We start from the raw sequence: 27365 nt of genomic DNA on the forward strand, positions 1-27365 counted from the left end.
ATCCTATCCCGCACGGATGGCCATTGCTCGCTCTTGCGCTTGACCGTCTCATCCGCTATGCTGAGGTGGTAGTGGGCGTCGAGGACGAGCTGCGATGAGATGTTAGGAGGGGGAACGAGGAAGAGGAGGAGGAAGTGGGAGATGAGGAGAAGAAGGAAAAGGAGAGAGAAGAGAGAGGCGGGACGAGGATGAGCAGAAAAGCAGGACAGGGAGGAGGAGCAGAGCGAAACGGAGAAGCAAGAGGGGAGGGGAGGGAGGAGGAGGAGGAGGTACCTCTTCCTCGGTGTGAGAGTTAACCGCGCTGACAAACCCTTAGCAACGCGTCAACAAGCAAGAGGAGCTTCACCTGAACATGCTGCGAATGGCTTCCTTCTGCCTCTTGACCTCCTTCATGTTTCCATCCTTCGGAAGATCGACAACGATGGTGGAGATGTATTCAACACAAGAGAGGAGGAACTGTCCAACAAGGGCCGTCATCCCTCCTATCCCTTCTCGAACTATCCTCTTCTCTACTCCACCCTGACCTCATATGTTTGCACGAGTATCAACATACCTTGCGTCTACAACCTCTCCCTCCCTCCCTCTCCCTCCCTCCCTCCCTCCCTCCTTTTCTTCCCTCCCTCCCTCCCTCCCTTTCCCTCCCTCCCTCCCTCCCTCCCTCCCTCCCTCTCCCTCCCTCCCTCCCTCACTCACTCACTCCTCTTCCTCTACATCCCAACTCCTCTTGTTGCCCATCATCACCGGCATCACGATCGGCCGCCAGCTGCCGGCCTGGTGGTGCCTTCCCCTTCCACCAGGGAGGAAGAGCGACTTCCAGTTACAGGGGATCAGTTTGGTGACTATCTCCCCCTCCGAGCGCAGGTCCACAGCCTCTCTGCACCACATCTTGTCAGCACGAACAATCCTCCTGCTCCTCCTGTTCCTCCTCCTCCTCCTCCTCCTCCTCCTCCTCCTCATCGCCCTGCTCCTGCTCCCGCTCCCGCTCCTGTCCACTCTTCCTGTCTCCTGTTCCTGCTCCTCCTGCCCTCCTTCTCCTCCTGCTCCTTCTGCTCCTGCTCTTATCTCCTCCCACCCCCCCCTCTCTCTCCTCCTCGTAACCCTCAACACCCTCATCTCACGACAGCCCCACCTGCAGTCGGAGGAGGAGTGGGAGACGGGGAGGAGGATGTGGAGGACGTAGGCATCGCGCGAGGTCGCAGGAGGGAGAGCATCCCCGACACTTTCTTCCGTGCTCTTTGTCTTCGTCCTCCGGGCAAACCCAAGGACAACTCCCCAGCCCCAGTCGACAGTCGGGGAGGAGGAGGAGGAGGAGGAGATGATTTCCATGACCTTGACGACTCGGCCAGGCCTTAAGACTCCAAGAGCGACATCCTGCCAATCACAACGAATTCACCACCATTTGTTTTCTCTTTTCTTCGCCTTCCCTCCTCCTTCTCCTCCTAATCCCACTCTAGGCCCTCTCTTCCCCTTTCCACTTACTCCTCCTCTTCATTTCCTCGCATCCTCCCCTTTCCTCCTGCTGCTCTCCTCCTCCACATCTCACTGGTTTGGTCGAGAAGGAAGAGATCTCGCATTTGAGGTCCTGTGTGAAGTGTGAAGGAGCGGAGCATGAAGGAAGCGAAGTACGTTCGACAGCTCCAGCAGCTCGCAAAAAGCTTCTGCTTCCCGATCATCGTGCTCGTTCGGAGCTTGTAGCTCGCTGACCTCTGCCTCGAGCTCCTTGCTCCTCAACTGTCGCACGAACATTACAGCAGAGAAGAAGGAGGCAGGAGGAGCAGAAGGAGCAGAAGGAGCAGAAGGAGCAGAAGGAGCAGAAGGTGTACTTCAGTGGAGGAGACGGAGATGCAACTTTGATACTGGTGGAAAGATTTCGTAATGATCTTTTCCGGATCGACACCTGCAGGAGTGACAATTGAGAGAGTGGGCAAGAAAACGAGGGCAGGGGACAACAGGAGGAAGGAGGAGAGAAGAAGGATGGGAGAAAGGAGAAAGGAGGAGGTCAAGAGGTGTTTGCAGATTCCATTGATTACCAGAGCTCCGCATAGCATTTAAGATCATATTGTAGTTGAGATGAAACGTGCTGACAAGAGGCGAGGGTTGACCGCATAAGATGTCTCTTGCCGTCTGGCAGGAAAGAAGCATGAAAAGAAACCAAGCAAACAAACAGACAACAACATCAAGGCAGGGAGCAACGACAGGCAAAGCAAGGCTGAGATCGAACAAAATTGCATTCTTGAAAGCATGACGGTAAATCATCGATCCCAGCACATGCATGACATGAAACAATCAGGTCAACTACCTCAGGCTCCAGATGCTCGTCGAACATGGTGATAACACAGCCCTTGTCGTCGATTCCCCTCCTCCCCGCCCTCCCTGCCATCTGAATGTACTCGCCCGACGAGATCCATCGGTGGTCCTGCCCATCAAACTTGCGACAGTTTGTGAAGATGCAGGTCTTGGCTGGCATGTTCAGCCCGAGAGCAAACGTCTCCGTTGCGAACAACACCTAAAACAGCCAACCAACAGTTCAGAGCATGCCGAGCATGACACGAGTAACGGATCTCGACCTTGACAAGACCTTCTTGGAAAAGGATCTCAATCAGCTCCCGCAGGATGGGAAGAAGGCCGGAGTGGTGCACTCCGATCCCGCAGCAGAGCAGCGGGAGAATGTTCTGAATCTGAGGAAGCTCCTGGTCCTCCTTGGCGAGGCCTTGCAGTGCCTTCTCGAACACCTCCTTGATGGAGAGAACCTGGCTCTCCCCCACCAGCCTCAGGCTCTTGCACCTTGAAGTCTGCAGCGCCAGGGCCTCGCACTCTCTCCTGCTGAAGGCAAACACGATCGCAGGGCACATCCCGCGGTCAGCCACGAAGGAGACAAGCTTGATGATGTCTGGCTGCTCCTTCCCCTTGGTCTTCGACTCCGCGCGGCTGTCCTGCAGAGTCATCATCTTGATGAAGTTATCCTCGAGAAAGTTCCCAGCTTCGTCCAGGATGAGGAAAATGCCATTCCCTCCTGCGGGAAACATGAAGTGCTGCAAAGGAGTCGGCCTGAAGTCTGTCTGGACGACATTGCACGGCAGGCCCTTGAGGTTTGCAACCCACTGGGCGAACTCCAAGGAGTTTGGGATGGTTGCGGATAGAAAGACGAGCTTGATCTGTATCGGAAGCAAGATGATGCTCTGATACAGGAGGATGAACGAGAGGGGCGAGAGGAGAGGAGAGAAAAGGAGAGGAGAGGAGAGGAGAGGAGAGGAGAGGAGAGGAGAGGAGAGGAGAGGAGAGGAGAGAAGGGGAGGGAAGAGGAGAGGAGAGGGGGAGAGAGAGAGGAGAGGAACGTCAGGATAAAACAAGTTCAAACTGAGAGGCAACTTGCTTTACCTCCTCCCACACAACGCCGCGCTCCTTGTCTCGGAGGTAATGGACCTCGTCGAAGATGACCCAGGCAACTTCCCTTAGCTCGTCTGAACCATGATACAGCATGCTCCTCAGAATCTCCGTCGTCATCACGATGCAGTTCGCCTCGGAGTTCACCGTCACATCTCCTGTCATGAGCCCGATGTCCTGCTGCGAGAAAAACATCCCCAGATCTCTATACTTCTGATTGGAAAGCGCCTTGATGGGCGTCGTGTATATCACCCTCTGATTGTGCTTGATCGCAAGAGCGATCGCATACTGCGCAACGACCGTCTTACCTGCTGAAGTGTGTGCGGCCACTAGGACAGATTCCTCCCTGTGCAAGCAATCTATCGCTGCCGTCTGGAACGGGTCGAGCTCGAATGGAAAGTTGATCGCCGCGTCCTCCACCGTCGTGTCGTCAAGACTGGCACTCTTGGAAGTGACATCTGACGTTCCTCCTTCAGGTAGGCAGCGCTCATGGAGCACGCGCTGCTTCTTTCCGGTCCCCGGCTCAGCTGCTGACATCGTTGCTGCTGTTCCGGTGTTTCTGCTTTTATGGTTAATGTGAAGGATTCATGCGCTTACAGAATTTTCAAACTCATTCTGAAACGAAAGACAAGCTGATCCTGTTGTGAAAGAATCAGAGCACTGCAAAGCCATGTGAACAATAAATCTGTGCTTTAACATGCCTTTTGACCAGTATGTCTCCTGTCCCCTAATATATTGCACGGACTTGTCTACTCTAGTTCCTTTGGTTGCGGCGGGGGTTGGCGAGGGGAGGGGGGGGATGAAATCATACTGTCGAGACCGCAGAGAAAGCAGAGGATGGGAAAGAGCGTCAAGACGAGGACGAGTGAAAGAAAAGCTGGACAAGATGGAAGGGCGGAAACCGCAGATTGTCTGGAAGGAAGGAGCGAATAAGAGAGGAGAACGAGAGGAAACGAAAGGTGGATTCTCAGAAGGAAAGGATGAGAGAAAGAAAGAACAGGACAGGAAAGTCACAACACTAGAGAGGAGAGGAGAACGAGATGAGAAGACAGAAGAGGAGAGGAGAGAAGAGGAGAGGAGAGGAGAGGAGAGGAGAAAAGGGAATGCTTGTACATTCCTTCTCAAAGAGCATGGATCAATAAATATCCGCCTCAGAAGCAATGTAGTGCTTACGAAGAGGCAGAAAGTATTTCCTACAGTGTGAGGTACTTGCTGCCCAATGTCAGCAAATTTAACAGGGGTGGGTGGTATAAACCCCTCATAATCAACTGTGTCCATAAGTGGTTCAAGGATGGGGTAGGTACAGGACGATGGGAGGATAGGGTGGGGTGGTAGGCTCGGAGTCCGACAGTTGGTGGTACCGTGGGAGCACGGGGAGATCACGGTACGGTAGGTCCTGCTTCAACAGTTACCGGGGGTCGGAGTGATGGGGGTAAAGAGGGGCAAGATGGGGAGGATGCCATTTTATCTTAGTACCAGAGATAGGAAATCCTTCACCATGAGAGGCCATTATCAAGAGGGCTGGATTGGGCCCCGTGGCATTACCGAACTCTTCCGCCTATGCGTTGGGCAACGTCATGTCGCCCGAAAGACGGCAAAGAACATGCTCGAGGATCTGTTAGCTCCGTCGCTTCCTGTCCATTCTCATTCCCTTCTCTTCCCCTTCGCATCTTCCTCTGGCACTCCTTTGGCAGACTGAATCATGCCCTATCCTCTGCCGAGTCCTGCACGAGTATGTCAGTGCAAACAGACCTTTTATTGAGATTGACTTGCCGCTGCTTTTCCTCCTCTTTTGTCCCCAGCATGCCATTGCTCGTTGGTGTTGCCTCATCCAAAAGTGTTTGTAGAGGCCGGTTGCGAATCTGCAAGCACACCCACACGAATCAGAACATATTGTCAACTCTTGCGATTTCCCCTTTGATCTACAAGCTTTCACGATCAGTCTCCCTGAAGAAACATCTTCTTCTATAAGTCTCAACCATTATCAAAAGCATCATCGTAACGAGAGCTGAACTACACTACACGCTGACTCTTGCTTTGCTGGCTCAGGTCACATCGGCGTCAGTTTGGAGGACTGCGTCGAGATTCTCCTCCAAGTCCATCAATGGCGGGTGCAAAATCAGCTCCCAAGAATGCTCCCAAGGTAGAGGAGAATGCCGGCACGCGCCGCCTGCTCGGCACGTTCACTGCTCCTCCTCCGCTCTGTCTCGGGGAGCCGTACGTGTCGAGCTACATACGGCCAGAGAGGCACAAGGGGAAGCAGCTAACGGCTGGTCCCCTCAGGCATGAGAACTCCAAAGTGTTTCCTGTGAGACAGCAGTCAGCGGCTGACAGTGAAGCCTGACGATGCTGTCTTCTCAGGGAACGATCTCAGCTCCTGTCCTGCTGTGGTCGGAGCAGAAGGACAAATACCAGGAATCCATCAAGGTTAGGAGGCTTTGCAGTGTGAAATGGTCTGAGAGGTATGCCATCGTAGTACAAAGATATCGTCCCAGGGGACAAAAAGAAGAATGGTTTCTTGTCGTCGGATTATCCCCGCAGGGATGAGTTTTCCAATACGATCCGGACGCAACAGCTGCGAGAAGTGTTGAAGGTGAAGAGTGAGAGTGGAGATTGCCAGGCAGGAAGTGAACTTGTGTGACGACAGAAAGAGAATGCTCTCCAGAAGGAAGCCAAACATGCCAAGGAAGCAAGGGACACAGCAATCAATACTGCTAGCGGTAAGATGGTTGTCTCACAGACTTTGTGCCTGTCCTTGTCAACTCGCTGACTTTCTATCATGTAGCTATCATGGACAACAAGGCGAGGCACCTTCCCTCTGCCCCGCTCTACGACGTTGTCTTCCGGATCCCCGAGGCTTCCCTCAAGTTAGCGAGGGACGACCGACAGGTATCACTGCATGGGAGAGGGTTCCATCGGTGCGATCATATCTGCCAGGCCGGGTTGTGGTACATGGCGGAGAGGCAGAAATATATCTCTGGTACCAAGGAGGAACACCACTTTGTCATTCCGGTAAGTGGGAGAGTGAAAGGTAGCTGTTTTCCTTTGTAATTGCTGCAGCCGAGGGAGCCAGTATGGGTCAACATTTCGCTCAATGGGAGGCCAGTGAATGTTTTAGTGGACGCCAACGGACAGGTTTGCTCGGCTCGCGAACATGATGGAGTACAAGTGATTGGTCGACAGGTCATCTCGAAGAAGGATCAACCTTTGGTCAAGATGGCATCTTCAGTTGACTTGAGATGAAACAATTCAGACTCGTCGACGGATTCGGACTGAGAGAGTGGATTTCAAGAAGTTTTCCAACCTAGCAACTGGTTCGAATTTCGGTAATTGTACATGCTTGCATTGAGAAGAATAAAACCATAAAGTTGTGAGTACGAAAGCAGAATACAGAGAAGGAGCCCGCGATCACACGAAATCAAACTCTCCTTCTGTTGGCTACAATGGTCCAATTGCAAGCTTCAATTCTTGACAACGAAATCCGGAAAACGCTTCCCGCATGTGAAAACTCGTTCGTACCTAATGCAGAAGGTGTTAGCACTGGGCTGACTTGATCCATCAAACCAAGGAATCGCTTCCATCGTTGGAGAAGACATGCTTTCTTGGGCCCTAGAGTTACGTGAGTCAAGTAGACGGCAAACATAAGAGGTTCACCAATGGTCCTTCGTCGGCATGTTCTGGTTCTCCTTCTGCCCGATCGATCCTTTTCTGGAGGTAAGGAGAAGAAGGGCTGCATGGCTGGCACAAGCTCACCGAGCAGGTTGCTCCAGGGATTCTTGTCTTCATCCTGCAGCGTCTTGAGCAGCTGCTTCCGAGCCTGGCGATGCCAAGGTCAGCAACCAGGCGCCATACCGCTGTATCAAGTACAGAGAGCTCAGAAGCAAGCTCGTCTGTGAGAATCTTGTTCTCCCTGTGAATGGGTTCATTTCATGGTTGAAAAAGCAGCCTTTGAGAAAAACCTGTTGAGATAGTTGCACTTCTTCTTGAGGACGTCGATACCGTCATTGTCTTCACTTCTCTCCATCGATCTGCTGCCATGCTTCTCTGCCCTTGTCTCTCAGCCCACAGATGATCGCGTATGAACTCTAGCTTACTCTTGTCATGCTTCGAGTCGGGCATCCAGGTCGTGTTGCCGTACTCCTCATTGTTGGGCAAACTTGATAGCGGCCTCGGATTCCTTGAAGAACGAGCCAACGATAATCAGATTATCATCAGTACTGATGTGTATCGAGACAACCTTGACTGCAGCAACCTTCGTCTCGTGTCGCTGCCTTCCTCGTCGTCTTCGGTAGGGACCTGACAGGCGAGCATTGGTCTGCTCGTATACATCTGAAGCCATGTGCTGTGTGAACTCAAGACCTCTCAAGCTGAAGTTCACCTTGGTAGAGAGCTGGACAGATCTGGTAGCAACCACCTCCTTCTTCTCTCCATCACGCTTCAATGTGAGTCGGACCTGCGTGCCTTGGCTGCCTCGGATGAGCACAGCTACATGGTCGAAGTGCGAGACATCGATGTTTTGTCCGTCAACGGATTGAAGCTCATCCCCGATGGCTATATCCTGTGGGAGCGGCGCAGCAATCACACATGGGAGGGCTAGTGAGCAAGAAGGGATGCAAGCACTGACCAGGTTGGAGCTCGGGCCGTCAGCGCGGATATAAGAGACCACGGCTTTCCCCTCGCTGACTTTAAACTAGAGCACGCTCGTCATTTGAAACCTCCCTCTCAATGTAGCAAGGCAACCTGCACTCCAATGCCATATGCTTGCTCACAATCTTCCATCCCGCCTCAGGAAAATCTCTGATGGATTGCTGCATAGAGTTCAGGTGAAATAGATCAAAACGTAGGGTTGCGAATGTTCCTCCCCTTCAACTCTTTGCTTCCTCTCTGCGAGACCCCTGCCTTGTTGCTTCTCTACACCCCACAATTCTCCTCTTGTCCCTCAATCATCGTGGTCGTGCTGCGTCTTTTTTCTCGATCAGTCCTTGAATACCATTCGGCTGTCTACATCATGCCTCAACTCTAGAAGGGTGATCCAACGAGCTTCTCCTCTCTTGCATTTCGTCTCAATCCTTCATCATCCTCGTGCAATGGCATCCTCACTTCTTGCTGCCTTCTGGATCCCTTTCGTCCTTTCGAGCCTTCTTTCCTTTTTCGACTTTGTCCAGATCTGTCATTATCTGCTCCTCACCCTCCTCAACCTCTTTACTCAGTCCCTCAGTCTTATTCCTCCTCCAACTGCTCCTCCTCTTTCTTGCTCCCCCCCTCCATTTCTTCTCAACTTCCTCCTCCTCCTCCTCCCTGTCGCTTCCTCCCGCCATCAGAGGCTGGTTCATTTCTTGCTTCTCAAGTCTCGCAGTCATGAAGGACGTCAAACAGCCACCCCTCCTTATCGAACAACTTGGCAAGAAGGACCCTCCAAATCCCTTGCATGTACCCCCACCTTGGACCTGACAATTGCGCCCTTGGTACCCCTACCCCCCATTTTTCGTGACTTTTTGTGGGGAATCAGCGAGGCTTCGGAGGCTCTCTCATATGACCCCGACCGTATTACGGGGTGATGGTGGTAAAGTGCAAACAAAAGGGCATGAGGGGGTACTTATTCGATACTTTGAGGGGGTAAGGGTGGTAAAAAGTTACCCGGTCCCTCAGGGGTACTGGGGTCCACAATTTAGCCAAACTTTACCAATTTATGGTTCAAAAGCCGTTATTTACAGTTTTCGTGCTGTATGAGTGAACCTCCGAAGAGGCAGGCCGACGATGGCGGCGCAGCAATGGCAGGGAAGGCGAAGGTTAACTGCTCCTCTCCTCCTGACAGCAGGCATCTGTTCCGCCTGTATCCTCATGGCCATGTTTGCATCGGTGCAGCCGGGCTGGACAGGCCTGGTGGAAGTCAAGTACTTGTCCTCGGACACAAGGAAACTAGCAAAGGAGGAGAGCGTGTTTGACGAGGCGTCAGATAGTTTCTCGGCCTTGGAGGAGAAGCTGAGCGAGCTGACTAAGGATGTTCTCTCCAGCAAGCATGCTCCTAATGCTGCTGGAAGCCTATCCTTGAAGAACGAGGTCCAGGCTACCGAGAAGAAGTTGGACAGGGTCGGTTCCAGGATGACGCGAGCACACGCTCTAATGAATCAGGATATCAGCCGGGTCGTGAAGCTCTCTGACAAGGTGGTGCAATGTCTCCCTGTTGTGTTCGTCCTTGACGTTTGCTGGTCTAAGGGTGGGGAAACGGGCGAGGCTGCTCAGGGAAAGCGTTCATCGCCTCGTGCGATGGTTGCGTCAGGTACGATCCTTTCGTCTGCTGCTCTCCCTTCCATCCGATGCTCTGACCTGTTGCTACTTTCCTCTAGCAGTAAAAGAGAGGTCGCACTTGTCCGACGATGATCCAAATCAGATGCTGGCTTCTTCCGAGGATCACCCCACGACCAAAACGCTTGATCGCTCCACCGCGTCACAGAAACCTCCTGCTCTCGCTTCTGCTCGCGCTGCTCCTGCTCCTGCTCCTGCAGTGGCAGTGGCAGCGGCAGCGGCAGCCGTGGCAACAGCTCCCATCCATCCATTGAAGCATCATCATCAGGTTTCTGAAGATGAAGAAGACGAAGATTTGAAGGTTCGGAGGTCTGCGAGAAAGGATGTCCTCCGAGCTTTCCGCTTCTTCGAGAAGCACCAGCAACAAAAACTGCAGGAGGCTTTGAAGGCCAAGGAGCTGGAGCAAGCAAAGGGGTATGATGTGACGCCAGAGGAAAACTGCAAAGGAGATGATTGTCATATTCGCCTCTATCTGCACGTTGGCAGCCCACGGATGGGTCACACGGCCCGCAATGGCGCGAACTTCGTTCCCAACCTTCGTGATCTCCGCAACACGATCCGAGAACGGGGACTTGTGTATGTTCAGTCAGGAGTTGACATGTGCGAGCAGAATCCTGCTGCTTGCCAGGGTTTCCAAACGGTTTACAAGGGCAAGGACTTTGATGTGTCTTATGTGCCTCCGCATCAAGATTTTGTCCCAGTGGGTGGTCAAGCGCATTCAGGAGTACGACATCCTATTGGCACGCCTGATGTAAGAATCCCTGAGCATGCCTTCAAGTCCTCTCCTCGCTCTCCGACTTCGTTGAAATTGCAAAACATCGTTGGCACTTCCTTTGAACCGATTCAGCATCACGGTTCAAACGCTGACGAAGGGGAGGCCACCAAGCTGGATTCGAGCCTGTTGGTACCAGCGGCAATGAAGATTGCAAAGGAACAGGAGAAGCTTGCAATTATTGCTAAGAAGATCAAGAAAGCTGCAGACCTTCGAGCTCAAGTGGCGTTAGCTGAGGATACGATGGTGAAGGCCCTCATGAATCACATGCAGACGAAGCGTGCTTCTAGACAGTCTCGGACAGCAGAGACCAGCCAGGGAGCATCGTTACATCGTTCCGTGGAAGATAAGGTGAGGCTGCCGGCAGACTCGTCGACACACCAAGGTCCCCGCACGGAGGATGTGAACCGACAAGGGATGTCGCCCAAAACGACTGGCGCGCACCAGCGATCCATCGACGTCAGGCTGCAGGAGAAGCTCGAGGTGCTCAACCGCCAGATGCGAAGGGACAAGGCCTTGCTGACGGAGTGAGGCGTGCTAGCTATGTGGACGTGTTTCCCGGACGGTGCTGCACCGTCAAGGCAAGTTGGAGAACGTGGGGCCGGGAGCAATCTTGAAAGACTCCTTCTGCTAGCTCATCGGGATCGGGAAGGCCGATCGTCCGCTTGAAGCTGCTTTTGACCCGCTACGCATCCTTTGAAAGATGCAATCTCCTTCATCTCTCTGTATATTTCCTTTCTTCTCAAGCTGGATGGTTTTGAGTGATGAGATTTGTAAACCATAACTTCTCAAAAGATTTTGAAAGAAAAAAGAAAAAAATGTGAAGGGTCTTCGCTTCGCACATTCACCAGTCCTTTTCCAAATCTGAGATCTACTTGAAGTCCAATTGCAAACTTATTCAAACAATCGCAGGAAACATCGACTTAAGTTCTACATTGAGATTATGATACAAGAAAAGACAAAGTCACATGATTCTCTCAAAGCAAGGGGTCGCTTCCCCACAAGTCATCCTCTCCATACGAACGGCCGACCCAAAAGATGCCGGAGGAAACGAAGATGAAGACAGACTGCACGATGGCAGCAATGGCCTGTTGACGGCCCGTTAGATCAGGCAAGGGAGCCAACAACTGCCGCTCACTGGTTCATGATGCAGCGCAGGATCGCGCATGTAGACGTCGAGAAGAACCCAAACGCTGAGGATGATGGAGGTGAGACCAGCGAGCATGCCGACGAACAACCAGATCTTGAGGGCAGTAGGCGAGGCCCCTTCCACCATCTCCGCGTAGGACATGGAAAGTTGATAGGGCTCCACTGTGTTCACCATGAACAGCGCAACTGCTCCGAGCACCTGGTCGCACAGAAGTCAGCGGAAGCTCTTGGACGACTTTCCTACTCACCCCTGGCAGGTAGACCAGCGCAGGTCGTCCAGTGATGGCAGGCCATTGAGGAGGGGCTGGAGTAGTCATCTGCAAGGAGGAGAGGAGGGTCACAGGAGAGACGGAGCCAGTACTGGCACAAGGAAGGGATGCTGCTACAGCAGAATAGTTTGCTATCACTGGGGGTGTGGAGGGGCACCAAGAGTGGTAGAAAGGCATGATTCAATGGTAGTCAAGAGGAGAGGGAAAAAGTATGGGGAGGCAGAGCAAACAGCAAGTTGTCCGCATGTTTGTACCAGAAGGACATTTCTGTCAGAAGCGTGTGCAATTGTCTGGTTGTTCGGAGGCTTTCCCCATGCACAGATGTCATCTACATTCACCCGGTCCAAACACGCTGAATGAACCAAGTAAGTTTCCAACAGCTCGACAAGTGCAATAGCGAGCAAACAAGCGAGGACCAAGTAAAATTTGAGATAGATATATCAAGACATCAGGAGGTACTCACTGTTGTATTGGATAATGCTGTCTATGAAAACAAGCCATGCCTGGACATTTGCATCATCAGACTTGAAACTCCTACGGAACATCGCCCCCCCACAATCCCCCCTACCCCCTACCCCCTTACCCCTCCCCCTCACTGTTGCTCTTCCTCTTCTGCTCCCATTCTTCGCTTTCTCTCTCTCGTCCTCTTCCTCGCTCACCACTCCGAACGCCATCCCTGCCACTAGGCATGTCGCCCGCCGCGTATCCTCCATTGCAACTCCCCTTCATGAAAAAAAAGTAACTGTAAAACAAGAGGTCAGTGGGGGGAAGGGGGCTTCGGGCGAACAAAGATGGGATCTATGGCCAGCAGGATGGAGGAGGAGCGACAGCAGGAGAAGAGTGAGAAGAACACGCGTGCTTCTGCTCTCCTTCGCCTCCCTTACATGATCCTCATGAGAATCAACACTCACCACAGCATGCTGCATTGCTTCGCTGTGCTTCGCTGCCCTGTGTGCCAAAAGTCTCCTAGTTGACCCTCCGCATTGAGCTGATTGAATTCTTTATGCATCGCAGTGGACGGCTTCGATTTTGAGAAGGCAGTTTCTCGACAATTTCAAGAACAGATCAACGCCATCACGAGTCTTGACGGAGGTTTCTTGTGCCGTGTATCGAAGTTTATCGTGTCCTTGTAACCCCGTCTTCCTCCAGCGCTTGGTGAAGACGGGTTGAAGTCTATTTCATACCCAGACGGCGGAATGTAACAAATTGCTGTGAATGATTATTATGCTCGTGACGCTGGTTACGCAAGATATCGAGGAGAAGTTCGGAACAGCATGTGGCATGGAAAGGGTTCGTGGATTGCCTTGATTCGTCGATTTATTAAGAGGCCTTCAGGCAAGCTGCTGCATGCGAATGGAGACATCTATGAGGGAGATTTCTTGCATGATGCGAAGAATGGTGAGGGCGTCATGGTAGAAGCGAACGGTGATCACATACGATCAGCGACCATGTCCACTTGTAAGGCTGGATACAGGTCGCAGGTACAAGGGAGAATGGAAAGACAACGAGCCATGTGGAAAGGGAAGCTACATCTTTGTGAATGGTGCGAAGATGTCTCGACTACTGTCCGCAAACTCCTTCCTTCCTCCATCCTTGTCCTTGTGCTCCTGCTTTCCTCCCTCCCGTTGTGGAGATTGCATTTCGTGTCCTCACCGTCGCAATGACAGGCGATGAGTATGAAGGGGAAGTCAGCAATGGCAAGTTTCAGGGGAGCGGCAGGTACACTTGGAAAGGTACAAGTCTGAAGAGAACGGTAGCGGATGTTCTAACGAGCAATCGACAGACGGGCGAGTCTATCAGGGAGAGTGGTACCAGTCAAAGATGCACGGCAAAGGATGCTTCATGTCTACCGCTCCTTGAAGCTGTGCAGCGCCTCCTTATCTCTTGCTCTAGGTATGTGAATGGCGATTCCTATGACGGCGACTGGTATGAAGGTAACTGAGCGCCGCTGGAACCGCTGGAACTCACTCTGTCTTGACGTTCTCAAGACCAAAAGCATGGAGCCGGCTACTTGGTTGAGGGCAGGCTGGAACACTCTGTGTTTTACAATCAAGGTGAAGGGGCAAGATTGCACTTTCTCTTGTGCTCACTTTGTCTGTCCTCGCAGGAAAGCTCGTGGCATATGGCAAGAGGTATTACTGCTTTCTGTCGTTGTATTCTCTAAGTGAGTCTTCTGCAAGGTGTAATACTTCAAAGTTTTCTCTACCGCGGGTATTCGTGGTGGCATGTTTGAACAGACGGGCTGACTTGTGGTGTGTAGATGGTTATGAAAGAAGACGCGGTGAACCAGTAGGAAGAGCTCTTTCTGCTTCTGTACATCAATCCTTTAGATTAATCTAGTCAAAAACCTCCAATATCCTCGCTCCTTCGGAACTCTCTGAATAGTAATTTATATCTCTTGACTTGTGTTGGTGGACGAGACATCATTCTCCAAGTGCTCGTCATCTGAGATATTCAGTTGACTTCGAGTCAATCTCATACTCCTGCATCAAGTGTGCCTGCAGAGCAACCTCGTACTGGGCCGCCTGCATATGCAGCGGATCAAACGTATCCTTGCACAATATTGGAAAGCAAACCTCCGCTTCCCTCTCTAAAGCAACCTCTAGGTCGCGCAAGGCTTCACATCTTGACTTCAGCTGTCACTCGTACATCAGTGACTGGCATCAGCACCGCACCCTGACATCCAGACCTTGTCGAGGTAGGCGACCATCTGGTTTCTGATCGCGAACAGCTCCCTTGACCTCCGGCCGGCGTTATCGTACAGCACGTTGACTTTGCTGCGACACAGCGTCAGTGAAACTCACAAGGAGAGAAAGTTTCTCTACCTTTCAAGGGCTAGCAGGATGTCTACATTCTTCATCTTCAGCTCTTTCAGCTTTTGCACTTCACGGACTGCAGGTACAAGTGAACACCAGCAGCAGGGACGGAGCAAGGTCAAGGACCAGCCTTGTCGACATAAGAGGTTATCCTTCCCTCGGATGCATTGATCTGCAGGACTAGTCAGTCAAAATCGGCAAGATGGCAACAACAACAAGAAGAACAATGACAACAACAAGGACAACAACAAGGACAACAACAAGGACAACAACAAGAAGAACAACAAGATCAACCTTCTCCGAGTGATCCTTTTGAAGTTGGAGAACTTTGAAAGTGATACCCAGTGCTCGTATCATTTCTTTCTCCTTCTGCGCCATTTCCTCTGCCTTCTTGTTTGAGACTTCCTCCATGTACAGCGTTCTTTGCTTGAGAGAGTCAAGAACATCGACTGAGGGTCCTGCTGCTCCTCGCTTCTGGGCTGTTTCATGCTTCATCTTCAGCAGCTTGACCTCCTCTTCTAACTGTACAAGCTTGTTGGTGCTGACTTTCTGGATCTCTGCCTTGCTCTTGTCCAGTTCTTCCAGCGCTTCCTTGGTCTTTCTGTAATCTCTCTCAGCCTGCTGCCTGCTCTGCTTCTCGTTATCGACAATCCTCTGCAGCTTGAGAACATGCTCCTGAAGGACATCCCTGTCTTCTTCGATGATCCTCAGTCGATTCCTCATGTCCTCGAAATATCTTTCAGATTCCTCGGGGGTGATGTCTTCATACGCGAATGCCCCAACCTTTGATATCTCATCTTCGATCCCCCGTTTCAACTCCAGCACAGATCGATGGGCGGACCGTTCGCTCTCCACCAGTGACTGTCGGCGAGAGTGGGCCCCTTGCTCCTCAGAGTCGAACCTGAGATCATCGGCCCATGAGAGCACGTCTCCTCCTCCTCCCCATCTTCCCTCCTGCTCCTCAGGAAGTTGGCTCAACCAGGCGTCCTCGCTCTCCCTCCCCTGCTCCTCAAGCTCCTCCCACATCCCTTCCCCGGGCTCCATGGTGGGTCCGTTAAACTTCATCGCCCTCATGCTCCCGCCCCGGCAGCCTCGCCCTGAGCCTCGCCTCACCGGGCCCGGGGCCTCGTGCCGCACCGCCGGGCCTTAGCCTGCTCAGGCCAGCGGCTCATTCAACCGTCAACGGTCCGAGCGCAGTGCTGAGTCACGGGGCCTGACTCAGTGCTCTGCTGGGCCCGCACTAGGGTCTTCTGACTCCCGAGGTCCTCTGAGGCTTCCGGCTGAGACCGTACGGGCGGCCCCCCCGCGCCAATCCCCGGCCCAGTTCGGGGAATTGAACCCGGAACTTCGGATCCGATCTGTCGAACTTTCATCCGATCGGCGGCCCGGGTCGGCCGGGCCGGGGCCATCAGGCCGCCGCCTGCCGCCGGGCAGCGCACTCTGGCAGCTCCACTCAGTGACTAGAAATTTTGGTAGACTAGTCGGAGAACAAACTTCGGATTTCTTTTGAAGAGAAATCTGTTTTGAACATCAGTCAACTCGTAGCGTTTGACTGGAATCTCAGGTTCATTTGAAATGTTTCTCTGTATATTTCAAAAGCAGGAGAAAAATTGCGAGAATGCCGTGCCTTGTGATTTCCGCGGGAGTGGCGGGAAGGCGGGAGAGGGTAACAAGGCATGGCAGCGGGTAACAGGGAGATGCGTGCTCCCCTTGCGGTGATCGCCGAGCCCATTGGCATCGTAAACATACAAAGATCGAACTATAAAGGAGATGTGTCAACTTGCAAAGCTGGTAGTGTGCAGACACCATTGCAGGAACTGCGGATTCATCCATGGCAGCTGTTTTCGGAAGTCGAAGTTGGCGAGAAGCAGTCGAAAAAGAGAAAGACGATTTGGCCCGCGGATCCAGAGCATGCAAACAAGCTCATTCTTATATTTGCTAAGGCCTGGTTGGACATGCCCTCTTCGATTGTTGAGAAAAATCCGCAAATCCACTGGACGCAGTTGCTTAATGCTGTTTCGGGCAAGGATCCCTTGATTAACGAAATACCTTGGAAATTAGCGCAAACGAAGTTTAACCAATACACTGTCGTTGTTCGCAAGGAGTTAGCACTGTCTCATGACAATTTCAGTGATCCGTTGCAATGTGATTGGTACCAGACTTGGAGCGAAGTTTTGAAAAGGCTTGACCGTGTTCTTGATGAGAAGAGAAGGCTGCGAGAAGATAATCAAGAACCATGCAAGGTCCTGCAAATTGCCCTGCATTGTCAATCACGGAGGAGAAGCGATGGACAACAGTTTGAATCGAGGGAGCAGGCGGTCAAACAGAGAGAGAAACTTGTGCAAGAGCAAGAACGGATGATGAAGAACCGGGAGCAGGCTGTTCAGCAAAGGGAGGCAGCGATCAAGAACAGAGAGAAGGAAGTGATCGGGAGAGAAGAGACCGTGAACTACCTGCAGCAAAGGTGCAAAGAGCTAGAAAAAAAGATCTCTAGCAAGGAGGAGGAGGTCCAGAAGAAGGAAGAAGGAGTGCGTAAGTCTCAACAGGAAGTTCAAGAGAAGTTAGAGGCTGCGCTCAAGGTGGAAGCTGAGGTGAAGCAGCGAGAGGAGGCAGTAGCAAAGAAGGAACAAGAAGCTCGACAGAAATCTGGAGGAACGGACTACAGCATGCGTGAAAAGGAGCAATTCATGTACATGAGGGAAAGGGAGTTGCTGATGAAGGAACAGATGATGTATGGAAGAGAGCTCGCGGTCAGCAAGAGAGAGCACACAGTCCATGAGGTGGATCAAAATTTGCGCAAGAAGGAACAAGAGCTCAATCTCAAAGAGAAATATGTACAAGACAGGTTGGATGCAGCGAAGGAAATGGAACAAACAGTCCGTTCACGAGAAATTACCTTGTACGATGAAAGGACAAAGCATATGCAGACATTCATCGAAAACAAGGTTGAAAAAGATCGTGAAGAGCGAATGACAGAGTTTGCAAACTTTGCTCTGGTTGTCAAGCAGATGATGAGAGACGTTATCAAAGAAAGTGCAGAGAGAAATAAGGTTGTTCATGAACTCAAATAGTTAGCCCTATTCGTGAACATGTTCACAAGCTCGCTGCTAGTAAATTCTTATTTGATATCTGAGTGACAACTATCGCACTCTGATGATATGTGCTTAGAAAAAATACTCTCTATTGACCGCATGCTCACTCCCTCTACATTTTGCATCCCTTCACATAGACTGACCCACTCGTACAGGATGAGGACGAAGAGCTGTCAGGTTATGCCGACTAGTCGGCAGTGAATGATCGAAAGACCGTCCAATTATATCTCATGCAGATGGATCGACGACACTCCCGTCTTTCCATGTCGCACCCGACTGACGATGATAGGAAGTATCAGCAAGAGCAAAGCGTGGCCAGATCCCGTCTTACCTCCCAAACCTCCTGCTTCCATATAGGAACCTGAGAGGGGAATGCTGTAAGACTTACCAACTCTATTGGGTATGACCTTTTTCTTGAGCCTGTCCATAATCTCGGCTGTTGCCTCGAATGTTTCTTTTCTATGTATCCCAATCACCTTGCAAACAGCACTTCAGGAGAGAAAAATTTGTCGTAATTCACCTGCACGAGCACTGAAGCATCGCCCACCGGAACCTCTCCAACTGAGTGGCGAATTCGGACGAAGAGTAGCTGATGGCGATCCATGGCTTCTTGAGCAATCTGCTGAAGCATCTGGACGCAAGATCAAACCTCATGATGTTTGACTGGAGCTCCAAGAGAACCTTGGTGGCCATACTCTCTTTTGCTTCATATCCTGTGGATGCCTTTGTCAGGCCCAGCCTTCCCATCAAAATTCACGCACTCAGCAACTTCAATATGCCATGAGAAGCACTTTCTTCATGTCTAGTCCCTGAGGGAATTTCAATGGATACCGAACGAGTGGACATGCTGCATACGTCCAAGGAACGCATTCTCCCCTCCTCCTTGCCTACACAGCCATATCAATCATCAGCCGTACGACTCACAGGAAGCAAATTCAACCTGTAGAATGGCGGTTCCTCGTAATTGACCGGCCCGTTAACAAGGGATACATCAACAGACTTGTCTTCTGTCGACATTGGAATCACCCAGGCCAGAACTACAGGACAGATCAACAAAATCATCTATCAGAGTTATCTCAACCTATCCACCACTGATCGGAGGAATGAATGCAATGTCGTCGGTTTCCTTCAGATCGAGTCTATCTTCAGGCAGGACGTAGTTGTCATTCACTGCGAGATAAGCACTGATGAATTGTGTCATGTTGCAGTGTGTATTTGACTTCCTTACCTATCTTTCAACACCCTCAGCTTCGGCTCAACCTTGCAATGCCCAAATTCAGATAGAAAGACAAAGAAAGTCTCCTAAAAGACCTCAAAGACGTGGTTCTCTAAGAAATCTCTACACAATATGCTCGATCCCTCCAGTCTGCTAGAATCGTCAGTTTTCCAACCTTCTCTTGCGTTTGGTCGTACCTGCAGGTTATGTACAAAGATCCTCCTGCGAGCTCCTTAGCCTTGGCAAATAGATGAACCTTCACTTCCATCCACCTAGAGAAATCAAATCAACCGCGGCTTCTTACACGCAAACTGAGAAAGTTGTTTGCGGCATTCAAGGATCCATGTAAAACACCATGAAAGGAGTGAAATGAGTGTAGTAGTCCACTCTCTATCCTTCAATCTTCTTGCCGGTCTCCTCTCCTCTCCCCTCACTCGAAACTCATCTCCTCTCCCCTCGTGCCTCCTCCCATTCCTGCCGTCGTGAACATCCGACTGGTGGATCACCATCGTGTGGAAAGGTTTCAACGACCACCGGGTCATATGCGTTATTTCTACCGATGATTTGGAGGTAGGGTGATAGTAAAGAAGTGTAGTGGGGTCCGAGGGGTCTGCGGGGTAGGGTTGTCCAAGCTTGTAGGCTGGGTGGGTCGAGAACATTAGGGGAGGAGGGGGTTGGGGTGGGGTGGGATTCAGTTAGATCAGGGTAAGTCATTTGCAAATAAGGGGTGGTAGTGTGAGAGCACATATATAAAATCAGAGTAGGTAGGGTTTCTCGATAAGAGAACAGTAAAATGGAATTTGGGGGTAGGGGTAGTAATTTTTATACTGTAGGGGTGGGGAGAAAACGACTTAACCAGCAGGGAAGGGTGGGGTTATCAACATTCTGTCCAAGGGGGTCAGACGGAGATTGAAGGGTGGGTGGATTTTTAAATTTTGAAAGGGGTACTGTGATAAGAGGTAAAAAGTATACTAGGGTAGGGGTATCTAGGTGATGTCTAAAGGGTAGGGTGGTTGTTGGACGGAGCACCAGTAGTAAGGTCGACCCGAGGTCCTCTAGGAGGTAGGGCGATTGCGCGATGATAGTAGGGGTGGGTACCATTTTACTGTTTCGTCGTGGGTACTATTCCCCAGAAATTTTATGGTGGGGTAGGTGGCTTCAACTAATAAGAAATGGTAGCGAGTATGGTAGGGTATATGTCAAGGGGGTGGTCTTGAAAGCCTGAACGAAGGGTAGGGAGCCGTTTTCGAGAGGTGGGGTATTGAGAATGTAGGGGGTACGGTACAATTCTCTACCGGTACCAAGATCGATTCTCTGGCTAGTAGTGGTCAGGGTGGAATAAAAAAATGGTTGAAGGTGGTAGGGGTACAAATTATGATATGTGTAGGTAGGGGTGGTGTAGGGGGGTCAGGGGGTATGCAAAGGTACTGGGATTGTGAGCAACTATGTACGTAGGGGGTTCGACAGGTAAAATTGCCGGGTGGGTGGTATGATGGTCCAAACCTCAGGGGTACATGGCTGGAATGTGGGGTTCTTATTTGCTTGGGGTGGAGAATCAGGGGAAAGGGTGGGGTTCATTCTATATAGATGGAGGGTGACTACAGGACAAAGGGGGTGCATATTTCCAAGGATAGGTAGGGGTAGTCTCAGCGCAAAGGCCCGGAGGATGGCGAGGACGAGAGCAGAGCCGAGAGTAAGCGAGGAGGAGAGGAGGAGGAGGAGGAGGAGGTAGAGGGAACCTGAAGCTTGAGGAAACAAACTCATCAAGACTGTGCGAGCCTGGGGCCGTGCTCTTAGCCTCCTTCAGTGTCCAGATAAGTTGTACATTGTCCTGGTTGTGTTTATCCAGCTTTGGACGGCATCAGAGTGGGAGATACAGCAGGACGGGGGTTGGCGGCACATTTCCAGCATTTGCGATCTTCTTGTTCAGTTACGAATCTAAAGTAGCGTACACCAGAAAACAGTTTTTCTGGCCCCTTCTGGTCGAAGCGCTTCCCAAGGAAAGGAGCCCTGCGTTGTCGAAAAACTTGGATATATTTGACTAGGATGGATGATCTGACTTTGCACGGTTTTCATGGGGACAGTCTTCCTCGACCCTCCTCCCCAGACAATCTGCATGCTCTGTTGGAGGATGTCGAGAACTTCATCCCTGGTAGCAATGAAAGAACGAACTCGCTGGAACAGCTGAGGAGTGCGCTTGTTGATCGTTCTTCCATGCTGAAACCCAAGGGGTTGGGCGATCATGACATGTCTCGATCTGGCACTCGAACAAGGGGGGGGACAGGAGCTTCCTCTTTCCTGCATGGAGGAGTATCCCCTGACGATACACACATGCTCGATGACCTTTACGGTGAAAGCACCGGCGGCATGTCTTCTATCCCGGAGCATTCTGGCACCGATGGGTTGTGGGGTCCTGCGCATACACACTTTGTAAGTGCACCTATGTGCTCTGGGACTGACGTGCTCTTTCTTGTTGAGTGGTGTTTTGCTGATTTGATGCTTGAAATGCTGAAGGGACAAAGTTTGATTTCTGTTGCAGGATGCGAGTGAGTATGACGACATCGAGGGAACTTTTCAAATGGATGATATAGGAGACACTCTTCCCCCAACCATGCCTACGACGTACTCTCATCTACACTCGAGGGCAACCACGACGATCTCTAGCGCAGCAACGAAGCAGGTGCATGAGTTGCATGGGGTATGTATCCCAGTTGACCCTTCTTTGCATTCGTGCAGGCTACCAGCGCCTCGATACAGTCACACTCGGCGGGAACAACAGCTGCACGAATCATTGGAGGTCCACATGTAAACCGCTCTATCCCTGGATCTCAGACTTCAAGCGCGTAAGCAAAGCATGTCTGTCGATTTCTTATCAAATAATGTTGTCTGCCCTCCAGTGCTGCTGCTATAATTCAAGATGTTGGCTTCGCCGCGGTGGCTGCTGGAGTTCCTGGTGCTGCTGGAGTACTGAGCGGAAACTTGAATATCGGTGACTCTACAAAATTCCTTGATCACTGCGGTGCTGACGAAGCACGTATAGGGAAATCAGCTGCATCAGCCGCTGTGAGATCTCCAGTGGCAAGACCTCCGTCCAAGACGAATGTTCAGGTTGCAAGCAGTACACGCAATTAGAAAACCACTGACATGTCTCGTGTATCGGCAGATGTCAAATTTAGCTCGAGAAGAACAAGCTGCTATTCCACATGTTTCTGCAGACGTGATGTCATTTGGCGCATGGACTCTTCTGAGTAAATGACAGGATTTGGGTGGAGCACCGGTGGTTCCGATGCAGCCTGAGCCTGATAAACGCTTAAGCCACAAGGAAGTTGAACAGCGTAGAAGAGAGAAAGCGAAACAGGTAACGTGTGAAACTATCGTTGCTTGTTGCTAACAGGATGGCTTTGCAGTATTTTGATGAGTTACGTGGGCTGCTTCCGTATGGTGGCGATAGTGCCAAATTCGATAAAAATGCCATTCTGCACCATTCAATCGCATTAATCAAGCAGCTTTTAAGCGAGTTAGAACAGGTGGAACATGGCTTGTTGTTTGTTACGCAGGGATGAATGTCATCTGTTACAGGAAGAGGCAAGCTCTGCGAAGACTGAGCAGGAACCAGGGACTCCAACCATGGCTGAATTTCGATGTTGCTTTGATGTAACGCGGCAACCATTATGCTTCACGGGGCTGGATAGCAGGATATGGGAAGCTAACACTGCCTTCTGCACTCTGCTTGGGTACTTCACCATCACATCTGCTCGTATTCCTAATGAGAAAACAGGTATACAAGGTTGGAGATTAGTGGGCTTTCACTGCTCAGTGCTACCGCTCCTGCGGACACAGAAGCTTCTTCAGAGCGCTGGCATCACATGATTAATTCGCCACAGGTCGGCGACTTGAATGAGTTGCTTCCACCTAATATCTATGATCGAGCAGGCGACTCCGGTGTCCTATATGTGCAAACTGCAAAGAAAAGATTCACAACAGGTATCGCGTTCTCTCGTTCTTCCTCTGTGCTTCTCGGCTCTGCCATCTTCGCGCGTCTTCTGACTGTTTTGGGTAAAGGTCTCTTGTAATATCGATTTGAGCATTGTAAGGCGGAACGGCAAAGCACACTGCTTCCTAGTGGCCGCGAATCCGAGCCTTTGAAAGAAGCAGCAAAGGGGGAACACAAGAGAACTTGCTCGTGAACGGGGATGAAGGCGGGGTGACCGAGTACAGGGGCATAAAGTAGGAGGAAGCTGACAAGTCTGCCTCACACTCGCGTTTGAGGCGAAGATGGGGAGCATCTTGACAAGAACGATGACAAATTTAAAAAATAAATCAAATCTGTCGGTGATATGCACAGCTGCTGGGCTGCTCCTCTCCCAGCTGCTTTAGCCGGTTGGCGGCGTGGGCGGCAGAGGAGTGGAGTCCAGCTCGACCGGAGGAGGCTCTCGGGAATCTAGAGGAGTAGAAGGCGTGTGCGGGTGTCCTGGCGCGTCCTGTTTAACAGGGGTTTGCGGCAGGACTCCCAGGTTGGGGATGCTGCTCTCGCCAAGCTGGGGTTTCAGGTTTGCCGGTCGATCCTCCGCTGCCCCCCTGTTCTGCAGCCCCTTGCGCACTTGCGGCGCATGAAAGTCAAGCAGGGGCAAGGAGAGATAGGAGCAGAAGTGGAGGGTAGAGAGCAGAAGAGGGACGGGAAGCGGCAAGGGGGGGAAGAGGAGGAGATGGATGGAGAACTGAATGAGGGGAATAGGGGAGGAGGAAAGTGGGGAGGACACCTGGAAAGCCTGCGAGCTTGAGAGCATCGCTGAGGTCGTCAAGGACAGAGCACAAGGTGTCTCGGTAGCTGGAGTTGGTGTAAAACTCGTGGAGGAAGGGAAGGGAGAGAAGGGAGAGGAGTGAGGGGAGGGGACGGAGAGAGAGGGAGAGGAGAGGAGTGAGGGGAGGGGACGAGAGAGTGAGAGGAGTTGAAGAAGGGGAGGGAAAGAGGAGGGATTGAGGGAGAGGAGGGAGAGGAGAGAGGATGTTAGGGGACCTCAAGACGAAGTTGTCCGAGTAAACGGCGATGAAGTCAGCGAGCTCTTGATCCTCTGAGACGTTCTGGGTAGGAGGGTGAGAAGAGGAAACTCTGGTCGAGGAACGACCGATGCGTTCCATGCCCACTCGTTGGAGCCGGAGACGACGACGGCGGCAAGGGGTCCATGGATCATTTCGTCTGTTCCCATGGGAGATCAGAAACTCTATCCTGTCTGCAAGCAGCAGACCTGCACTCTGTCGGAAGGCATGCCTTCGTCGCTGCGAGGGTGTGAGGAGGAGGGATACGTTGATGATGGCAAGAGAGGAATAGAGAAAAGGTATTTGCTCAGGGAAGGTAGAGGAGAGTGGAGAGGGGGTTGTCTGAGAGAGGAAGGAGTGGGAAAGGGATGGAGGACGAAGGGAGGAAGTGTAGGTAGCGAGAGCAAAAGAGGGGAGGGGAACCTCCATGTTGTCGATGTCGAACCCCTCGAAGAGGAACTTCAAACTCCATCCCTGCACTGCCTTCACCCTTTCCTCCTCTGAGGACGGAGCAGCTACCGTAGCATGAAGACAGAGCTCTTCGTCTCCTCTCATCTCGTCCAGTACGTGTCGCTCGAAGGTGAGGTCTTGATCGCCTTTGACAAGCTCTCAGTCCTGCAAGCGAGCTGCTTGTTGTTGACTTCACCGGACTTGACCGGACACTCGCCAGGGTCGATCATGTTCTTTGCGAAATGCTACAAAGGACCGGAGGGTATCAGTGAGATGATGGAGAAGGGGAAACGGCTAGCGCGAGGAGCAGGGAGCGACGAGAGGAAAGGAGGAAGGCAGGAGAGCTAAGGAGAGCTGAACATGTGGGAGGGAGAGGACAGCAAGAGGAGGAGAGTAGAGGAGAGGCAGCGAGTGTAGGATGAGGAAGAGGGAGGGAGAGGCCAATGACGAGGAGGAGGAGAGGAGAAGGTACCCGCGCTCGACGGACGAGGGCTGGAGGGAGGTCTTCGTGCTCAAGTTCGATCTGCCTGAGAGGGCCAGCGAGGAGGACGGAAAGAACCGCCTGCAAGGGGAGGAGAGTTCACAGGTTCATCGTCATACAGAGGGGAGGGGAAGATGTACACAGACCTGCCATGCCACGTTCAGTGTGATGGCACTTTGAGGTATAGCTGGATAGCAACAAACACGGTGGATGAGCATCAGTGCATTGCGCATGTTCTTTCCGTTCCTGATGATGACGTTGTCAGGATGCAAGCACAGCAAAGTGAGATATTGATTGCGTCATTATCACGATCACCCACACAATCTCCATCACTTTGACCGCTGTCATCTTCAGGATTGTAACCACCACCACTACCATCACCAGCTGTAACAAAGTACAACACCTGCTGCAACAACATCACGCAACGAACCGACCTAATCCGGTAGATGAGCGACGAGATCAACTTCTCGGCGTGTTTTGAAACTTGTGCGTCTCCACGGCATCTTGTCAACGTGTCGACAATGATCTCTCGAAGCAGTTCCGAGACGGGATGGTCCTGCCTCTCCTCTCAGTCTTGCTGCGTTCTCCTCCTCCTCCCCTCCCTGTCCTGTTTCCTTCCCCTCTCTCATCCCCTCCCACTCTTTCCTTTCCTCTCCTCCCCCCCGCATCTCTGCTTACCCGGGGAGTCTGAAGCATCGCAGCTCCTTCCTTCCCCTCCGATCGCCTTGGAGCCCCTGCGCTCTCTTCCTTGCTCTCGTCCTCGCCCTCGCCCTCCTCGTCCTCGTCCTCGTCCTCGTCCTCGTCCTCGTCCTCGTCCTCGTCCTCGTCCTCACTCTGCGGGCACAAGGGTCTCGTCACGATTGCACGCTGCACGGCCGACGTCTCACGTTCTCCACAAACAGCTGATGCCAGGCGCTCCATCCTTCCTCCGTGTCGTCGAACTGCAGGGAGGGTCACATAACGATGCTCCCCTGACGTTCCCCTGCTCACCTTCTCCGCAAAGGGTCCGAGAGGAGGTAAAGTCTGATTCCCCCCTTCCTCCCTCCTCCCCTGCTGCTGCTGCTGCTCCTCCTCCTCCTCCTCCCGCTCGCTGGATATCGAAATCGCGTCATCGTACACGGGGTAGTCATGCGGCAGGAAAGCTACTCCCTGCTCCCCCAGCGCAGCGCTAAGGTCGTCTCTGACGTCCTTCACTGATTCCGATCGCAAGTTCCGATCAGCAAGGAACTCAAGCACGAACTCGCAGATGTCCGCGTCAACGTCTCGAGGAACGATCTCCTCCGCGTCCCTCCTGTTGTTGTCGGCCAGCGGGATGTACAGCGGAGCGATGTGGCTCTTGAGGGCCCTTCTCATGAACTCCGCCGTCTCCTCCCTCCCCATGATCCATCGCGCTGATGAAAACCATTCCTCCTCCTCGTTCAGGAAGTCCTCAGGGGATAGCGATGCTGCCCTCTCGTCCACTCCTACTCCTTCCTCAGGGTCCTCCTCCTCCAAGTCAGCGGCGTCGAACTCCTCCGTCTCGATCCCTTCCACTGCTCGCATGGGCTTGCATATCATCGCTGCCTCTTGCAGGGATGCCCGGAGCTTGTCCAGAGCGGCTACTGTGCTGTTCACCATCTTGGCGCTCTCCTCGCCCAACCCGAAGGGCATTGGCGGAGGTTTGGCGGTACCTGCGATTGCGATGTGAGGAAGACAAGCAAGGAGAAGGAGAGGGAGGAGAACTTGGACATATGACTTGATGATCTATAAATTCCCCTACAAGCATTCTCCCCTTCCTCTCCTCGACACAGTTCGTCAGTCTCTTTACGTCATGCTCGGTTCGAACGCGCAGCTGGCAACTCGTCTGCATCGTGTGCTATACTTGCATGCGTGATGAAACCAGATGGAACATGCAGCTTGTGAATCAATCAGAGGAGTGAAAGGCTTAAACTACCATCACCGCAACTATCACCATTGACTCCACTGCTCTCAGCTCTCTACCATCCTTACAAAATTTCCATCCCTGCAATCCTCTCACTCTCCCTCCCAATACTAATTGCCACTCTTCCTCTCTCTCTCTCTCTCCCTCTCTCCCTCCCTCCCTCCCTCCCTCCAACACTCCCCAGCTCCTCGCCCCTCGGTGGAATATCTCCGGGACAGAAAACTATAAAGAACATTTTGTCCTCATTGACGCCATGAATCTGGGGAAACAGAATCGATCCCGCCTGATTACCTGCGGAGGTTCTAATGCTTCTTTACTGGGAGATGTAAGATCCCCTTGCGATATCGGGCTTAACCGATTCAGAGATCTCTAGCATAGCTCGATTGACACTTCTCACTGGTTAAGAATGGATCGTAGTATCAATTTGAGGATGAGACTCAAGATGCTGTCGCCGGTGAGCATCAGAAAGTCT

The 27365-nt window shown here is 52.0% G+C and overlaps 11 protein-coding genes across 11 annotated transcripts; 5 read left to right on the forward strand and 6 right to left on the reverse strand.

Moving 5' to 3' along the window:
- Positions 1-1850: 1850 nt before the first annotated feature.
- On the reverse strand, positions 1851-3783 carry GUITHDRAFT_54608 (hypothetical protein; the record flags this gene model as incomplete). The annotated part of the gene is made up of 5 exons (XM_005835224.1): positions 1851-1897; positions 2031-2124; positions 2300-2506; positions 2568-3179; positions 3394-3783. Coding segments are annotated over 5 exons (1350 nt in total), but the record flags the coding sequence as incomplete, so codon positions are not given.
- Positions 3784-5486: 1703 nt separating this feature from the next.
- On the forward strand, positions 5487-6627 carry GUITHDRAFT_162447 (hypothetical protein; the record flags this gene model as incomplete). The annotated part of the gene is made up of 8 exons (XM_005835225.1): positions 5487-5692; positions 5746-5811; positions 5861-5977; positions 6032-6104; positions 6170-6273; positions 6322-6396; positions 6445-6519; positions 6568-6627. Coding segments are annotated over 8 exons (776 nt in total), but the record flags the coding sequence as incomplete, so codon positions are not given.
- A 218-nt stretch (positions 6628-6845) lies between these two features.
- Positions 6846-8163, reverse strand: GUITHDRAFT_105910 (hypothetical protein; the record flags this gene model as incomplete). Its single annotated transcript, XM_005835226.1, has 11 exons — positions 6846-6903; positions 6949-6993; positions 7039-7087; positions 7138-7201; positions 7237-7294; positions 7344-7428; positions 7479-7561; positions 7622-7713; positions 7763-7942; positions 8009-8074; positions 8125-8163. 11 exons carry the CDS (start codon positions 8161-8163, stop codon positions 6846-6848), a joined length of 819 nt encoding a protein of 272 aa, XP_005835283.1.
- A 1068-nt stretch (positions 8164-9231) lies between these two features.
- On the forward strand, positions 9232-10993 carry GUITHDRAFT_105911 (hypothetical protein; the record flags this gene model as incomplete). Its single annotated transcript, XM_005835227.1, has 3 exons — positions 9232-9549; positions 9601-9664; positions 9735-10993. The coding sequence occupies 3 exons, from the start codon at positions 9232-9234 to the stop codon at positions 10991-10993; spliced, it is 1641 nt and encodes a 546-aa protein (XP_005835284.1).
- Positions 10994-11349: 356 nt separating this feature from the next.
- GUITHDRAFT_151855 (hypothetical protein) lies at positions 11350-12605 on the reverse strand. Its single transcript, XM_005835228.1, has 6 exons — positions 12540-12605; positions 12344-12383; positions 12135-12232; positions 11860-11928; positions 11601-11810; positions 11350-11550 (listed from the first exon to the last, which is right to left on the reverse strand). The coding sequence occupies exons 1-6, from the start codon at positions 12552-12554 to the stop codon at positions 11440-11442; spliced, it is 543 nt and encodes a 180-aa protein (XP_005835285.1). The 5' UTR covers positions 12555-12605; the 3' UTR covers positions 11350-11439.
- Positions 12606-13154: 549 nt separating this feature from the next.
- GUITHDRAFT_68772 (hypothetical protein) lies at positions 13155-13822 on the forward strand (the record flags this gene model as incomplete). The annotated part of the gene is made up of 5 exons (XM_005835229.1): positions 13155-13305; positions 13355-13423; positions 13548-13613; positions 13664-13724; positions 13774-13822. 5 exons carry the CDS (start codon positions 13155-13157, stop codon positions 13820-13822), a joined length of 396 nt encoding a protein of 131 aa, XP_005835286.1.
- A 499-nt stretch (positions 13823-14321) lies between these two features.
- GUITHDRAFT_105914 (hypothetical protein) lies at positions 14322-15740 on the reverse strand (the record flags this gene model as incomplete). Its single annotated transcript, XM_005835230.1, has 6 exons — positions 14322-14405; positions 14457-14516; positions 14570-14657; positions 14706-14772; positions 14823-14868; positions 14991-15740. The coding sequence occupies 6 exons, from the start codon at positions 15738-15740 to the stop codon at positions 14322-14324; spliced, it is 1095 nt and encodes a 364-aa protein (XP_005835287.1).
- Positions 15741-16372: 632 nt separating this feature from the next.
- Positions 16373-17767, forward strand: GUITHDRAFT_105915 (hypothetical protein; the record flags this gene model as incomplete). Its single annotated transcript, XM_005835231.1, has 1 exon — positions 16373-17767. One exon carries the CDS (start codon positions 16373-16375, stop codon positions 17765-17767), a length of 1395 nt encoding a protein of 464 aa, XP_005835288.1.
- A 147-nt stretch (positions 17768-17914) lies between these two features.
- On the reverse strand, positions 17915-18821 carry GUITHDRAFT_151856 (hypothetical protein). The gene is made up of 8 exons (XM_005835232.1): positions 18729-18821; positions 18644-18675; positions 18550-18597; positions 18470-18501; positions 18309-18419; positions 18196-18264; positions 18120-18149; positions 17915-18064 (listed from the first exon to the last, which is right to left on the reverse strand). Exons 1-8 carry the CDS (start codon positions 18803-18805, stop codon positions 18017-18019), a joined length of 447 nt encoding a protein of 148 aa, XP_005835289.1. The 5' UTR covers positions 18806-18821; the 3' UTR covers positions 17915-18016.
- A 2229-nt stretch (positions 18822-21050) lies between these two features.
- GUITHDRAFT_105917 (hypothetical protein) lies at positions 21051-23150 on the forward strand (the record flags this gene model as incomplete). The annotated part of the gene is made up of 12 exons (XM_005835233.1): positions 21051-21434; positions 21544-21702; positions 21741-21847; positions 21902-21993; positions 22045-22112; positions 22168-22221; positions 22264-22362; positions 22412-22531; positions 22584-22738; positions 22783-22888; positions 22938-22988; positions 23067-23150. 12 exons carry the CDS (start codon positions 21051-21053, stop codon positions 23148-23150), a joined length of 1479 nt encoding a protein of 492 aa, XP_005835290.1.
- Positions 23151-23377: 227 nt separating this feature from the next.
- On the reverse strand, positions 23378-26622 carry GUITHDRAFT_136822 (hypothetical protein; the record flags this gene model as incomplete). The annotated part of the gene is made up of 14 exons (XM_005835234.1): positions 23378-23604; positions 23765-23832; positions 24022-24086; positions 24131-24201; positions 24251-24281; positions 24465-24637; positions 24688-24736; positions 24964-25053; positions 25119-25218; positions 25292-25356; positions 25403-25528; positions 25651-25839; positions 25860-25913; positions 25963-26622. 14 exons carry the CDS (start codon positions 26620-26622, stop codon positions 23378-23380), a joined length of 1968 nt encoding a protein of 655 aa, XP_005835291.1.
- Positions 26623-27365: the final 743 nt, after the last annotated feature.

This window comes from Guillardia theta, assembly GCF_000315625.1.
Source record: "Guillardia theta CCMP2712 unplaced genomic scaffold GUITHscaffold_22, whole genome shotgun sequence".
Lineage (NCBI taxonomy): Eukaryota > Cryptophyceae > Pyrenomonadales > Geminigeraceae > Guillardia > Guillardia theta.